This window comes from Pipistrellus hanaki, assembly GCF_964339955.1.
Source record: "Pipistrellus hanaki genome assembly, chromosome: 2".
NCBI lineage: Eukaryota > Metazoa > Chordata > Mammalia > Chiroptera > Vespertilionidae > Pipistrellus > Pipistrellus hanaki.
The window spans coordinates 152,862,188-152,878,812 of NC_140504.1; the positions used below are offsets into that span (position 1 = coordinate 152,862,188).

General features: G+C 36.1%; 1 protein-coding gene across 11 annotated transcripts in view; it reads right to left on the reverse strand.

Moving 5' to 3' along the window:
* Positions 1-16,625, reverse strand: part of LRRC7 (leucine rich repeat containing 7) — a 475,871-nt gene that overhangs the window by 116,702 nt on the left and 342,544 nt on the right. For all 11 annotated transcript variants that reach the window (XM_084871851.1, XM_084871861.1, XM_084871862.1 and 8 more), the window contains 3 exons: positions 13,917-13,991; positions 7,839-7,983; positions 2,932-3,004 (listed from right to left, as the gene is read on the reverse strand). In XM_084871851.1, the coding sequence (XP_084727977.1) occupies positions 2,932-3,004; positions 7,839-7,983; positions 13,917-13,991 (293 nt within the window). The remainder of the gene's footprint in view (positions 1-2,931; positions 3,005-7,838; positions 7,984-13,916; positions 13,992-16,625) is intronic.

Consider the following 16,625-nt stretch of genomic DNA (forward strand, 5'->3'; position numbering starts at 1 on the left):
CTTTTTATTTTTGCAACTCTCTTCAATGTTGGGCTTAATAAAAGCCAACTGGATTCTCTTACATGCTTATGTATTAAATATGTTGGGGTACATTGTTTTGATTGAATTATGTAAAATAAACCCAGCCTCACATAGATATGTAGTTGCACAAGGGAGAAAAAATTTAAAGCCTTTTAAAATAATAATAATAATTATATATATATATATATATATATATATATATATATATATATGTTTTTTTTTTTTTGCTATTACACCAAAACTCAACAAGTGGCAATTTTTTAAGGGGATAATTGCAATGTGCAATCTGAAACCATACTAATGAACTTTTCTTTCTTTTTATACCAATACATTAAAATCAACTGGTCTGTTTTCCATTTTAAATGGGTCTCTTACTCATGCTTGATTTTATAACTAATGCATTAGTTGTTTGACAAACGTTGCTTCACTGAATTAAACAATTTTTTCAAATGTTGGCACATTTCATAATATCAGAAAAGCCTTTAAGTATTGGGAAGCTTTCAAGCTCACAGCAGCAGATATTTTCCAGAATTCTAATTTTTGCTTAATAGCTCTAATTTCATTGTTGGCAACAAACACTGTCAGTTGTTTTCTTGAACTGTCAAGCTCACTTTGTTCATTTTTGGCAAAATGTGTGCCAAATACCCAAGTCTAAATAACCAAGTTTGTCAGTTCTTCTTATTTTTTAAAAGACTTTATTTTTTAGAGCACTTTTTAGGTTCACAGAACAATTGAGCAGAAGAGATAGAGTTTTCCCATATACTCCCTACTGCTTTATAAAAAAGTTCTGCTTTTGTGATTGGACTAATCTAACACTTCCCTTTTACTTTCCCTGAAATAATAATCAGAGGATTTTAATGGCACTGAAAATAACTTTAAAAAAGTGAGCTTTTACGATAAGATTATTAACCTTTATCCCTCTAAACCAGTATTAACCTTTGAATTAATTAGGCCCATGTATCTTTGATAATTTTTTCCTACTTTTAAGGAAAAAAAGTAGCAATTTTTTCCAATTATTTTATTTTTAAATTTTCATTGTTGAGAACATTACAGATGACCCCTTATTCTCCCGCATTGCTCCCCTCCACCCAGTTCCCACCCCGCCCCAAGCTTTCACCACCCTGTTGTCATAGGTAATGGTGTGGGCCAGCTGGGACCCTTTGCTCCTAATGGGAGGCCTCCACACCCAAGATATCCCTCATGATTGAAAAAAACACCACATGTGGGTATCGACCTGCCCATTCCAAGCCTCCACCCCATCCTATCAGTCTTGATGTACTTTCTTTGCTTCTCTAGCTGTAGGACTTGTTTCAGCTAGATTTTAGGTGGTTACAAATGATAGTCGTTCTGTATTTTAGTTGTAATTTTGATATGGCTGTAGGAGGTAGGGTGTGTTCCAGTGTTTACCTATACCACCATCTTGATTCTCTCCAAAAAGTATCAATTTTGAAAAACTAAAATGAAAATTAAATATTTAAATAACCTAGCATAAAATTTACTTGCATACTGAAAAAGAAACTTTTTTTGGTTGGTTTTTACATTGTCAAACATCTTTAACTTATCTTCACAGAGCTAGAGTTATTAGTTTATATAAATTTATATAAGAAATATGAACGTAAGTGGCAAAATACCAAGGATAACTTTTGTAGAGATAAATGAAGTTGAATTCATTATTGATCTAACAGGAAAGATTAGTGCCTAAGAAAATAATAAGATAGGAAAGCTTTTAAAATGCATCAGACTGATAAAGATAATTACTTTTATGTACCCCTAAAGAAAGTAAATTTGGCTTTACTTTACATTGGAGAAAATGGAAGTAATTATAGAACAAAACATATGGTATGATAAGGACACAAACATATTTAAAAAATGATTGAGACTTTTATTACTCTCCATAGTCTGAACATTGGAATTTGAATTTAGCCAATGAAGTTTTCCATATCAGTGGTTACTTGCCAACTTTGGGCGAAGTAAAGTGGAAAGGGCACCAGAATCATTATTGTGGCAATGGATTCATGGCTTTTTGCCTATATCAAAACTTCTTGAATTGTAAACTTTAAATATATGTAGCTTATTGCATGTTAGTTATACCTAATAAATCTTTTTTTTTAAACCTCCCCACCCCAAGTACATCCAAATCTGTTAAATTATAGATTTATATAACTCTTCATTGAAATGTGGAGCAAGATCTCTATAAAATGGTCTTACATAATTTCAGAATGAAGACCACCTTATTGATTTTTCACTTATATAAGATGTAGACAAAAGCATTTCAGTGAAACATTGGTAAGAGTATATATTTCTTAAGTAATTGAGAACCAAATACTCAAGTCAACAAAAAAATTAGATATAAATTGCTCCCAAATAAATAACCTATGTTTTATCCTTAAAATGCAATGCTAACCTTTCATCTTGAAACTTTTAAACAGTGCAAGCTAAGATAGATGGTTAGCTCCTTACCTGCTAAAATACATTATAATTCTATAAATATCAAATATTACTAATAATATAATGGTAACATATACATAATGCACATTAAATTGATTTTATTTTTTAAGACATATTCAAGTGAATTTAGAGTTACTACACAGACAAAACATCAAATTAGTGTTATGTAAAATTAAGGACAAGAGTATAATTGGAGGTTGGGAAATCACTTTCTTATGAAAGAGTCATGATTAAGCATTTTTCATGATTTTATATAGTTAAGTGTCAATATGATATTTAGGTATAAAATTAAATTAAGATACATAAAATCTATAACTAAATAAAATGTAGTCTAAAATAAGTTTACATATGAATAAGATTATTGGTATCTGTAGTGAAAAAAGGTTTTGAATTAAAAAACTCAACCAATCCTTCTGTTTCTGGCTTCAGAGAGGCTGTCTGATATGAAACTTTGGCACTTACTTTCCAATTGTATTGGGTAATACTGTGAGTTGATTGTCATCCACTTTCAGAGTAGTTAGTTTTTTCAACAGTCCTAAAACAGAGAAGTTTTATTAATACACCAGGACAGATTTTTTATGGAAAATGCACTATAAGAGAAATAAAATAATTACTTGTGGTGAATGTTATGCTAATTGGCTGCACTCTGCATATATAAAAACTACAAACTGATATTTATGTGCAGTCTAGTTTTGACCTTCCAGTTGCAAAAATTTACTTATGTCAACAGGAGTTCAAGTTCATCAGTGCAGACAAGTAAACAAAACATAGGGCACCATAGAAACTTGAGTTGACAGTAATATTGCCACATTTCCATTTTCTATTATGCAGCAAATGGACTGGATGAAATTTTTCAAGGCAGATGTGACTTAATATTTAATTAACTCCTAAGCACTAATAACTAACATTCCTGTTGTCATACAAATGGAAAACAAATCTGCATTAAGCCAAATAATTAACAAATGGGAACTGAAGTGGGACAATGCAGTGGCTATAATTATACACTTGGAAAATTACAACATATGACGTCATACTCTTTTTGTTACCATAAAACCTTGACTTGGATCAGCAGTAAGCACAAAAATTTGAAATTTTTAATACACTATGCAGAACTTGCCAAGAGTGAAATTTCAACTATTTATCTTTGCTGTCTGACTTATGCTTTCCACACCAGTATTGCTTGCTCTACTCCCAGGGTTTTAATGAATATTAGCCACAGAGTAATTGAGAACCACTTCTTTTATCCAGCTGTAGCATAACATATAATATCAATATGGCTTAAGTTGCCAAAATCCAAGGGTAAAACATTAATAGCTGGCTAATTTTTGTTTTAATTAGAAATATGCACACATATTCTAGACTACTTGTTTTGCAGAAAACTTGTTCCGATGGGTATAAGTCTGTGTTTGGGAAATCACATTAAACAAAGTAAAACAGGTTTTTTAATGAAGTTTTTCTAAGATTTTTAACTATATTACTGTAGCAATGTGTCTATCCAAAATTGTGGCCTTTGTGTGTGTTCCTGAGGAGTATCTCGGACAGGTGTTGAGAAGACCACGCCCACCCACTGCTAGTATTGCAAGGATTCCTTAAAGGCTTAGAGTAAGTCACAATAATTCTGAAATAAAGCTGTGGCTGGACTTTCAATTTCAGTAAGCTCAGTTACACAGTCTTCAGAGGCATCACAATCTCTACTCTGAGGGGGAGAAATGTGATCACTGTCAGACTGCTTTGAAAAAAATGCCTCTAATATTTAGAGCTTAATCAGTTTGTGACCCCAGGAAACAGTATTGAAAACAGCCCAGCCTCTGAAAAAGAGGACAATCTACATGGGGGTCATTTATCTCTGAAGCTGGGACACCCACTGCCACATTCATCTCTGTTCAAAGGGTGACTGAGTCACCTTTGCTTCTCTGGTGTGTATGTTAAAATATCAACCTTGAACGTGTAAAAGAACTCCTGAGCTTGCTCATCAATTGTGAAAAGAAAATAAGACTATGAATCATAGGTAAACTGTGTATGGCTTGTTCACTCTGATCAAATTATTGCCCCTGCCCACCCATGGAGCTAGAGGAGGGTTGATTTCCTCAACATCACTTGGCTAGGTCACAAGAAGTTTTGGACTGAGCCAACACCAGGAAGCCAGCTAGGTCTCAAAGCCTTCTTTAGGAGAATCGCAGTCCCCAGGTGTGATGTAGTAAGGAGAAAATTATGAGTCAGTTACGGATTAAGGCCAAAAGGTGGATGTAACAGATGTTTCTGAAGAATGGGGTAGTGGCTCTGACAATTGACAGATTTTTCTACAGCTTTGAAAGTTGAAGAAAGTTAGGCCTTCCTGGATTGGCACCTCCCTCATTTGTGATGTGGTTACTTTGTCACTCGTATTTCCATCCAACGGGAGCTCCTTGGACAGACACTGCAGCTTTTGTTGGCATCTGATTGCCCTTGGAATGGAATTAGGCCAGTAGCCTCACCGTCACTGCTATTCATCACTGCTACTCTGGCAGATAATTCCTTTACTTCATTTCTGTATCACACCTGCTTGGACTCTTTTTGTCTACCCTACAGGAATCAAAAGTATTTCATCCTATTCTTTTCCTTCTATTGGCACTCTTTCCCAATTCCCAACCTTTTTATCCTATTCTCCCAACTAGGAAGTACTAAAGAGAAAGAAAAAGGAGGGCTTTTACTATGATTTTAGCTATAAATATATAATTAGTAGTAAATATATTTAAATATTAATATAATTTATTTAATACTATAGCTGATATTTACATTAAATTTATACACATGTAATAGAATTTTAAAAGCCTAAATACTGTGCACTCATTAAATCTGAGATTATAATAATGTTTATATTATTATAACAGCTAATACTGAGTACTTACTATGTTCTAGGTATTATTGCAAGCAACATTACATAGATTAATTCATTTATTCTTCAAGCTCACACATCTAGCAGAAATGCCAGAATCTGAACTCAGCCACCTTTCCTAGACCAGCAGACTACTTTCATATCCTACTTTCTTAAAGGAAGATAGTTTAAACAAATATTACAAAATATTTTATTTCTTTATGTGATATATTTATTTCCAGGATTTCTAATGGGTTATTTTTTAAAAATAACTACCCGTTCTTAGTCATAGCTTCTGTTTTTATTTTATAAGTTCTTATTATTTTTAGAGAAATATTTTTCTTTTATCTATTTGAAGATTTAAACATACTTAAACTCTCTCTCTCTCTCTCTCTCTCTCTCTCTCTCTCTTTTTTTTTTTTTTTTTTTTTTACATTGCTTGAAGACTTCAGATTCCCTTGGGCAAATTTTCCTACTTATTTGAATATTTGGGTTGCCATAATAATATTAGCTTAAATTTCTTTTTGGTTTACATGCTCATTTGTGAGGGTGAATGTATTCTCATCTATGCTGACGTCTGCCTGTCTAGCAGCTTCATGATTCTCCCTGACCCTCATGTTTCTGGAGTTCAGAACTAGGTCTTATATTAGCAACACAGTGTTCTCATCTCATGTGGATATTGAAAATCTAGTTCAAACCAGCTTGTGACTAGCCACAGTTTCCAGCAGTGAATCTTTATGTTTTTACCTTCCACCCTAGCTCCACCAAAAACCCATTAACTGTAGGTTCTCTTCACAGATAAGGAGTTCCTTCTTCAATCCCCTATAAATCTGAGTTCCCTTGTTATGTTTAAGGTCTTTCTCACCACCCCTCCCCCCACAGCAGGAAAGGAAGCAAGGCTGCTACTGCTGTTTGAGGTGTGGAGTCTCTCAGGCCTGGGGTCACTGGTATGTTTTTATTCTATTTCAGGTTTAGATAGATGTTCATTCTTTTTAAATATGTCTAAATTATTTTATTTTCTAAATATTTGAAGAGCTCTTACTACATACAGGTATCAATGAGGTGGTATTGACATGAGTTATTTTTCTGTTCTCATTATGTCTCTGAAGAGGTATGGAGTGGTGTTTGAGTAGGAGTATATCCCGACTGGAGGATGCTCTTTTTACCATTAAACTTCTTTAACTTCTATTGCACAAGAGAATATTTCCTAAACTTGCTTGATCATAAATTTGATTTAGGATGTTTAATACACATACAGATTAGAGGGCCTATCACAAATTTACTGAATCAGAATTTTCAGAAGGAGAGTCTGGAAATGTGTGTTTTATAAAGCACTCAAGAAGTCTTATGACAGAGCATATCAGAGAAATATTGTTATAAAATATGTGATTATATAAATCAAAAAGTCTATCCTGTCTTGTTAAAGACAGGAAAAGAAAAGCTATCCTATCTTGTTAAAATTATATTCTCTATTAGCCTAAGCATGGAAGCAACAGGATATTGAAGAATAATTTTGGAAACTTCCTTGTCTTCTAGTTTCCATTCAATCAGGCTGCCTCAGTTGTGACTTAATTTTTAGGAGGATTAGTAAGTTCCAGAACATACAACATGTTTAATTTGGAGTGCTAAAAACTATATTCCAAAGTTAAGTTATTTGATGATTACCCTACTTGATGAGTACTCTCATAAATAATAGCAAGATAGCTATGCAAAAAAATTTTTTAAAATATATTTTATTGATTTTTTACAGAGAGGAAGGGAGAGAGATAGAGAGCCAGAAACGTCGATGAGAGAGAAACATCGACCAGCCGCCTCTTGCATACCCCCTACCGAGGATGTACCTGCAACCAAGGTACATGCCCTTGACCGGAATCGAACCCGGGACCTTTCAGTCCGCAGACCGACGCTCTACCACTGAGCCAAACCGGCCTCGGCGCTATGCAAAAATTTTACTCATTATTTAAATTAGATTCTTTTATTATTCTACTAATATAAAAATTTAAAACAAAAGTGGATTGAATGCTTAGTATATGCTAACAGACAAATTATCTGAATCACAGCATGTAAAAGATTTTGTGTCTTATAAAAATAATAGAAGTATAAGATACTTCATATTTATTGTACATCTTTATGTCATTCATAGATCACAGCAATGTTATAATAATATTAAAATTATAATATAATTTTATTACTCTAAATAAAATTACTCTAAATCAAAGATATATACTCCCTATAATAACATTTTCAGTTAGGAGATCTGAAAACATTTAAATACATCAATTTATTAAGATCATTTTAATAAGAGAGCCTTCTTGAATTTGATAACTAATTACCAAGCCACTAGTTATATTTTTAAGAAAACAGTAAAATACTATTTTATCATCTTGAATAATGAACTTGCTAATTTATTAATATCAAGCTAACAGTATTTTCCCCACATCTACAGACAAACTATACTGCCTAGAAAGAAAGTTACATATTTGACAAACATTTATGACAAAACATATATTCTCACCTATAGAGTCCGGCAACTGTTGCAACATATTGGATGACAGTAAGAGGTCCTCGAGGGCTTCACATCCGGAAATGTCCATGTCCACTGTCTCTATTCTGTTTTTTGACATGTCCAGGTACACCAACATCTTTAACTTCCCTATAGACTTGATGACATCGCATAAACTCAGGATTAGTTGAGAAACTTTCAAAAGGCATTTTAAAGTTGCAAAAACCACAAATTAAATTATTTTTAAAAGCAGCTACGACACTAACAAATGTTGGCAAGGATGTGCAGAAACTATAATGCTTATATATCTCTAGTAGAAACATAAAATGGTGCGGCCACTTTGGAAAAAAAAACAACCAGTGTGATAGTTCTTTGAAATGTTAAATTAGAGTTTCTCTACGATCCAGTAATCCCTAGGTATGTATTCAAGAATGAAACATGTCTACACAAAAACACAAATGTTCTAAGTAGTATTATTCACACTAGTCAAAAAGTGGACACCATCCAAGAGTCCATTAACTGACGAATGGATAAATAAAATGTGATATTAGTTATCATAAAAAGTACTGATACATGCTACAAAATATATGAACCTTGAAAACATATGCAGTGAAAGATGCTAGTCACAAAAGACCACCCATTGTATGATTCCATTATATGAATATCCAGAATAGACTGATTTATAGGGAGTAGATTAGGGTTGCAAGAGGCTGGGGGAAGAATGGAGTGGGAGTGACTGCTAATGGCATCGGGGTTTCTTTTAGAGGTAATGGAAATGTTCTAAAATTATATTTTGGTGATGACTGCACATCTATGTGAGTGTTCTAAAAACCAATGAATTGTATTCTTTTAAATGGGTGAATTTTATGGTATGTGAATTCTATCTCAATACAGCAGTTAAAAATCACACACAGCGATCATCTCAACGTGGTCACTGAATTACATAACACAAAGTTGCTACCAAAGCACTCTATGTTGAGATGTTGATTCCTAAAATTTCAAATGCATAAGGAAGGTTTTAAACGGTGCTTTGGATTTTATACTAAGCCAATTCAGTATTTTGTTCACTCAACAGTACCTTTAGAGGACCTAATGTGAATAGGTCCGTACCAGAGAACGACCATGACGAAGTCAGCTAAGGACGGGGAGAGACTTGTCATGGTACAAAGTCTTTATCACGAAGGAGCTCAGAGTAATGAAGGAAACCATCCAATAAACAAATGATTATGATACCCTGCGATATGGCACTGAAAAAAGCATGGAGGGAATGCCACGGAAGCATAGTGCAGCAAATTGCCTGGAAGATACTGCTTGTCAGGAAGAGAAGAACCCGCACATGGAAGAGAGAACAGCACATACATTCCCAGAGGAGTGTGAAAAAGCACGGCATGTTTGTGGAAGGTGAGAAATTCAAAGTGACAGCATATCGCGATGAAGTTAGGATGATAAGAGGCCAGCTGTTAAAAGGCCTTACATGCTATGCGAGGAGATACACACTCTATCTAACAGGCACGGAAAGCCGTTCAGGGCTTTTCAGATGAAAAATGACATGGCTAGACTTCTGCTTTGAAATAATAACTTCAGGGAATTGTAAGGAGAAGATTCGTGATGGGAGTCAGAGTGACTCATTAGGAAGACCTGGAAGCAGCTTAGCTGAGGAGGTGAGAGGGACCTGAATTCATGGGGGAGAAGTGGGGATGAGGAGGGAATGGGCTCCAGAAAGATGTCGAAGAGGAGTGATTGAGTAACTGATTGCTGAGGACGGAGCAGGAATCAAGTCATTCCTTGGGCAGGAAGCGAACAGTAATGGTTTAGTTGAGACAATGGACAATAGGACTTAAAGCAAGATAAAAGTCTTAATTTACCTTGTCTTTAAGGGCATGTCTTGCAAATAAATGTCTCACGCATACCAGTGTTCACCTGCTTAGTCTCTTCCTGTGTACACTTTATTATAGTGTCTCTACTTATTTGACAAAGTATAGCTAACCAAATACCGAAAATAAATTTATTACAAACACAGCTGGCATTGAGCTAAGCACTTTCTATTTGTTATTTGATTTAATACTTTATATTCTTGCCACTCAAAACATGCTATGCAGACCAGTAGCACTGGCACCACCTGGGGGCTTATCTGTAATCTGGATGCTTAGCCCCACTCCAGACCTACCCAGTCAGAATCTGTCCTTCACTCATTAAAGCTTAGAGGTTCAGGAATGTTACCCATTGGGTTCCCTGAGAAGCAGAGACAAAGAGAGAGAGTGTTCTTAGAGTCAGTAACAGTGGGAAGAAAGAGGAAAGGCAGGAAGGAGGATTGGGCAGATGAAGGAATGGGCTGTGCTGGCCCTGAGGGAGTTTCCAGCTGACCCTTTAGGGAGCACTGAAGTGGGGACTGCCTTCACGTTGTCCTGATTGGGGTGACGGGGCCAGGCTTTTATACCCCTGCATGGATTGGTCATTGGATGGAGGTCTTTCAGAATAACGGTGTGACCCTCGGTGAGGAGGTTCTCTTCAGCTGAAGGCAGTTCCTGAAGAGGGTGGGGAGCTGCAATCAGTATTCCCAGAAGCTGGGGAGATAGAGTAAGCTCTTCATTCCAGGAGGGTGATGCGTGGCAGCAGCGACTGCAAGCAACCTTCCAAGGTTACCCATTAATAAGGGGTAGAGCTAATCTTAAACTCACCTTTATTGGGTTACTCACCACAAAGCCTATTGATTATATTGGCAGTTCTGCCCTCTAACTCCCAAAGTAACCCCGCACATAGCTCTAGCCTTGCCTCCTCAGCTCCCAACAGTAGAAACAAAATTGGGGAGTTGGTTAATAGTTGCCAGACCAGGAACTGAGTACTTTGGATGAGTCAGGCCAGAAAGATGAGCTTCTCCCCATGTCTAGCAATATGTCACTTGGAAAAATACTGTCACTTTACTTACAGCTTTCCACCCCAAGGAACTATTATGTTGCTTATCTCATTCTTCTCTTCCAGTGAGCAAGGAAAAAATGATATATGTGTTTGTGTGTGTGTGTGTGTGTGTGTGTATCTTTTGTTCCTTTATTATGAGAAACTTTCTTCTTTGAAGCTTCTTTCATTGCTAACTCTAGGACAACTCAATATTTTGGTTTAAATTTTCTAAACATCTTTAAAGAACAAAACAAAACAAAATAATTCGTTGGTGTTTCTTTTTAGTTTTTCTAAACTCTCACTCTCAAGCACCTTATAAAGGCAATAGTATTTAAAAAATATATATTTTATTGATTTTTTACAGAGAGGAAGGGAGAAAGATAGAGAGCTAGAAACATCGATCAGCTACCTCCTGCCTACCTCCTACTGGGGATGTGTCCGCAAATAAGGTATATGACTTGACCGGAATCGAATCTGCGACCTTTCAATCCACAGGCCGACGCTCTATCCACTGAGCCAAACCGGTTTTGGCAAGGCAATAGTATCTTAGAATGAAAGGGGTCTTGAGCCCCAGTATCTCAGAGTCCTTGAGGATATGGGATGTCCCTCCAACAGCCCCCTGCACAGCGAGGCCGTGGTGAACAATGGAGAGCAAATGGGAAGAGCAGAAGCCATCACAAGCAAAAGAAGACATTGAAGTTTGTTTAAAAACAGATGTGGACTCAACACATTGTCTAGTCATATTTTGGTTGATTGATCTCAGAGTGATGGTCACAAGACAGAGCTATGTAGAAGAATAATTTTTCATCATTATCCATTTGCTTCTCTGATGTATGAAAACTACAGTAGAAAAATGATAGGCCGGGCTTCTACAATTACTTAAAAAGTACATTACCTTAATGTATTATGATAGATGAACTAATGATAAAATTGCTTTTGTTCCTGTGTCTTAAGACACTAAATATTTAGGATTAATCAATCTGTAAAACAGACACAGGCTGCAAAACACATTCAAGATTAGTCTTTCAAAGTCATGCGCTTCTAGGTAATTGTGTAACAGCTGTTTGCCAGCACTGACATGAGAAAGCCACACCTGTTTGACAGGAGAGCTGTGGGGTATTTCCACAAGGAGTATAGCAAAATGTGAAATTCAAGTGTACTCACTAACGTAAGAGATCGGCTTAAAGTTGTTAGTATGCACAAAAAAATCTACTATTGAAATAGACAAATTAAGCAGCATTATCTGTTTTACAGATTTCATATTACCTTGCTATTTAAATAATAAGCTTGTTAAGGGATTTGAGTCCTGAATTGGTTTGCAAGGTTAGATTTTGGGAATGTAAGGATTGTGAAAAGTAAGATAAACCTAATTCTCATTTGTATCTTCTACTGACTCTCTAGCGATAAAACTCTGGAACATCATAGTGAACAACAGCCTGGGGAGTTGGTTCGAAGTACAGTTCCACCATTTACTGGCTGTGTGACCTAAGAGTAACTTAGTTACTCTTTCCATTTCAGTTTCCTCCTCTATAACAGGGGGATGGTAAAAACCCAATTTCACAGTTATTACGAGGATTCAGTGAGTCAGTGTTGGTAAAACACCTAGTTAGATGCCTTGCCCATGATAAATGCTGTGTGTTTTTAAATAAATAAACTACATTGAAGAAACATGTAGGAACATTATGATTCCTCAATCTTGCACGGGAAATTGATGAGGGTCTTATCTGTGTTGCCCCAGGGTGTGTACATACCTTCAATATGGCACAAATCAGGCTATACTATGTGTAGTGGAATCCAGATCTTTCTCTCTGTTATGTGTGAGTGAGCTCCTCAAACAAATATATTCAAAATCATTGAATATGTTACCTTTGTCATTTGACATTAGGATAATTTCTGGTTCAGAAGGGTGTATTTGTAAATGGTTTTTGAATAACTCAATAAATAAGAAGATATGCATGCTTTTTTGGTTTGTGTCTCTGATGATGGCAGAAATGCATTTTTTAGATAAGAAAAGAAAGCATTTCCCCCTAATTTTTTGCCAGATTTTCTCCTTTATGTGGTTTCAGGCTTGTTCAAAAGAGAATAAGCTTCTTGTTCCTGTTGCTTTTGTAATCATTTAAAGAAATTTTCAATGTCAATTCTAAAGAGGAATAAAACTGGCTTCGGGAATGCTCATCTAAATCTCAGTGGTAGAAGAAGTATTTAAATTCTTCTGCCCTGGCTAATTAGCCTAATGGAGGAAGTTTGGAATTGCTATCACCACTGGGAACCTGGTGGCTGCTGCTGTGTGTGTACACATGCTTATTTTAAAAATATATTTTTGTTGATTTTAGAGAGGAAGGGGGGGGGGGAGAGATAGAAACATCAATGATGAAAGAGAATCACTGATTGGCTGCCTTCTGCACACCCCACACTGGGGATTGAGTTTGCAGCCCAGGCATGTGTCCTGGGAATCAAAAGAGAACTGTGACCTCCTGGTTCATTCGTGGATGTTCAACCACTGAGCCATGCTGGCCAGCCTACATATGCTTATTTGAATATATGCATTGTGATATGCAGAGGCAATGTTTTATGGAATGTCATTCTTTCACTGGATGGGAAAAGAAGGAATAGTCACACTAAATGAGTTGATTGGCAAATCTACTGCTCAGGAGATACTGGACAGCTCATTAATTGAGGGAAAATTTGACTATAATTTTACTTTCTGTTGTTAACAATGTATGATCCTTGCCATTTTCAAACATTCAAATGGGTTTTACTAAATATCACCTGAACTAAGAGAGATTTTTTTTTATTTTGTAGAAGAGATCTAACAATATGATCAGAAACCATTACCTAATTACCAAGAAGAACAAGGATGATTGCACAAAACAAAGAGTTGGTATTATATATAGCATTTCTGTTTTTACAGTATAACAATAAAAAAAATTAAAAATAACACATACAGAAAGAGATGACAAATATACTCCTAAGAGAAGAAGAAAAGTCTTTCATACATTTTATATACCTGTAACAGCCACAAAGGGTATATGAAATACTCAGAAACAAATTACTGAAAAACACTTGGCAACTGAACACACCTAACAAATGTGTTACTACTTTGAAATGCAAACACTGAGATTTAAGAGTATCTTCAATTGCAGTTAATATATAACACAGATGTTGAACAACATGGTATAATAAAAACTTACATACCCCAGGTAGTACTTGTAATGCATTATTATCCATCCATAACTCCCTTAAATTTTGTATTTGATCCAGAACTTCAGGCTGGGAGAGAAGTGGGGAGAAAGGAAAGAGGAGAAGAAACCAAATTAGTCTCTTTTCTTATTACAGTATAAGATATTATTTCTTGGTCTGGAATTTATATTTGAGAATCTAATGTTAATCCTCTAAGAAATTCCAAATTTAACAAATCTTCAGCAAAACTGGTGGTCCCCGAATTAGCCAACCTAGAATTAATTTATTTAAAAAAATATATATTTTATTGATTTTTGTACAGAGAGGAAGGGAGAGAGATAGAGAGTTAGAAACATCGATGAGAGAGAGTCATCGATCAGCTGCCTCTTGCACACCCCCTACTGGGGATATGCTCACAACCAAGGTACATGCCCTTGACCGGAATCGAACCTGGGTCCCTTCAGTCCCCAAGCTGATGCTCTATCCATTCAGCCAAACTGGTTTTGGCAGGATACCAGAACGAACTTTAAAAAACATGCTGCTGGGTGCCAGTATGAAATGCCTCCTTTACCAGGAGAGTTGTGTGTTTCACATTCTAGTTCTTTTAAATATATATATATATATATTATTGATTTCAGGGAGAGGAAGAGAGAAAATGAGAGTTGGCTGCTTCATTCGCTTTCCCTTCTGAGGACTGGGCCTATAACTTGGGCATGTGCCCTGACCTGGAATTGAACCATGATCTTCTGATTCATAGGTTGAAGCTCAACCACTTAGCCACACTGGCTGGGCTCACATTCTAGTTCTTAATACAGAGACAATTGCATTTTTTATTTAATCAAACTGCTTACCCAAATTCTAAAAAATATAAAAATAAAAATGTATTCTCCTTTAACACCTTATAATTATCATTTGGAGCATTCATTACACTCTATTCAATAAGTACATTATTTCTTTATTACAGTACTAGAGACCTGGTACATGAATTTATGCACAGGTGGGGTCTGGCAGCCCACCCCAATGGGGGCCCATTGGCCAGGCTGGCTGGGGGGAGGGGTCATGGGCGGTTGGCCCTTGATTGGTTGGGGGTCAGTAGAGAGTGCGACTGGCCAGGGGGAGGGGCTGTGGGCAGTTGGCTAATTGGGGTGTTGGGGGGTTGATTGAGGGCGGGGCTGATTGAGGGCTGGGCTGGCTGGAAAGAGGATCAGGGCACAGATCAAGCTGGTTGGCTGCTGCGGTATGCATCATAGCCACTGGTCATTCTGATTGTTCTGGTCGTTCCACCAGTCTGGTTGATGGGCTTTTATATATATATAGATAAGCTTTTGAAGGGCAGAACAATGTTTGTTTTTTAATCACTACAATCTTATATTCCCATTGTTTTCCACAGTACCTGACACACAGTAGGTTTTTATCATATGTGTTAGTGCCTTACATACCCCCGTCCAGGAATTACATTACCATGAGGTGATGACAATATGAATAAGACTCACTCATTTTTTTAAAAATTAATCTTTATTGTTGAGATTGTTACAGATGTCTCTCTCACTCCCTCATAGCTCCCCTCCACTGGATTTCCACCCCACTCCAGACCCTCACCACCCTGTTGTCCGTGTCCATAGGTAATGCCTACATGCATATCAGATCTTTGACTAATCACTTCCCAAACCACCACACTCCATTCTCTCTGAGAATCATCAGTCTGTTACATTTCCATGCCCCTGATTCTATTCTATTCATCAATTTATTCTGTTCATTAGATTTTTTATTCATTTGATTTTTAGATTCAATTGTTGATAGATATGTATTTGTTGTCACTTTGTTATTCATATTTTTTATCTTTACCTTTTTCTTCTTCTTCCTCATCTTAAACAATACCCTTCAGCATTTCATATAATACTGGTTTGATGGTGAGGAACTCCTTTCTTTTTCTTATCTGTGAAGCTCTTTATCCTACTTTCAATTCTAAATGACAACTTTGCTGGGTAGAGTAATCTTGGTTGTAGGTTTTTGCTATTAATCACTTTGAATATTTCTTGCCACTCCCTTCTGGCCTGCATAGTTTCTGTTGAGAAATCAGCTGACAGTTGTATGGGCAATCCCTTGTAGATAACTGTTTTTTTCTTGCTGCTTTTAAGATTCTCTCTTTGCCTTTTGTCCTTGCATTTTAATTATGATGTGTTTTGGTGTGAACCAGTCAGAAATTAAGCATACACTGATGGAAATAAAGAATAATATACAAGGATTCAACAGTAGACTAGAGGATCCCGAGAATCAAATCAATGATTTGAAATACAAGAAAGCAAAAAACACCCAACCAGTACAGCAAAACAGAATAAAAAAATATGAAGATAGTGTAAGGAGCCTTTGGGACAACTTCAAGCATACCAATATCTGAATTATGGGGGTGCCAGAAGAAGAGAGAGCAAGATATTGAAAACCTATTTGAAGAAATAATGACAGAAAACTTCCCCCTCTTGGTGAAAGAAATAGACTTATAAGTCCAGGAAGCACAGAGAGTCCCAAACAAGAGGAATTCAAAGAGGACCACATCAAGACCCACACATTTCTTATCCCTTCATTTATCAACAAATAATTATTTGTTGAATAGTGGGGATGCCTACTATAGGAAAGGCACAAATCAGAATCCACAGTTATTCAAACTTCACTCTTGACTTGACATAGCCAATAATTTAATTGAGGAGACAAATGTATGTAAATAAC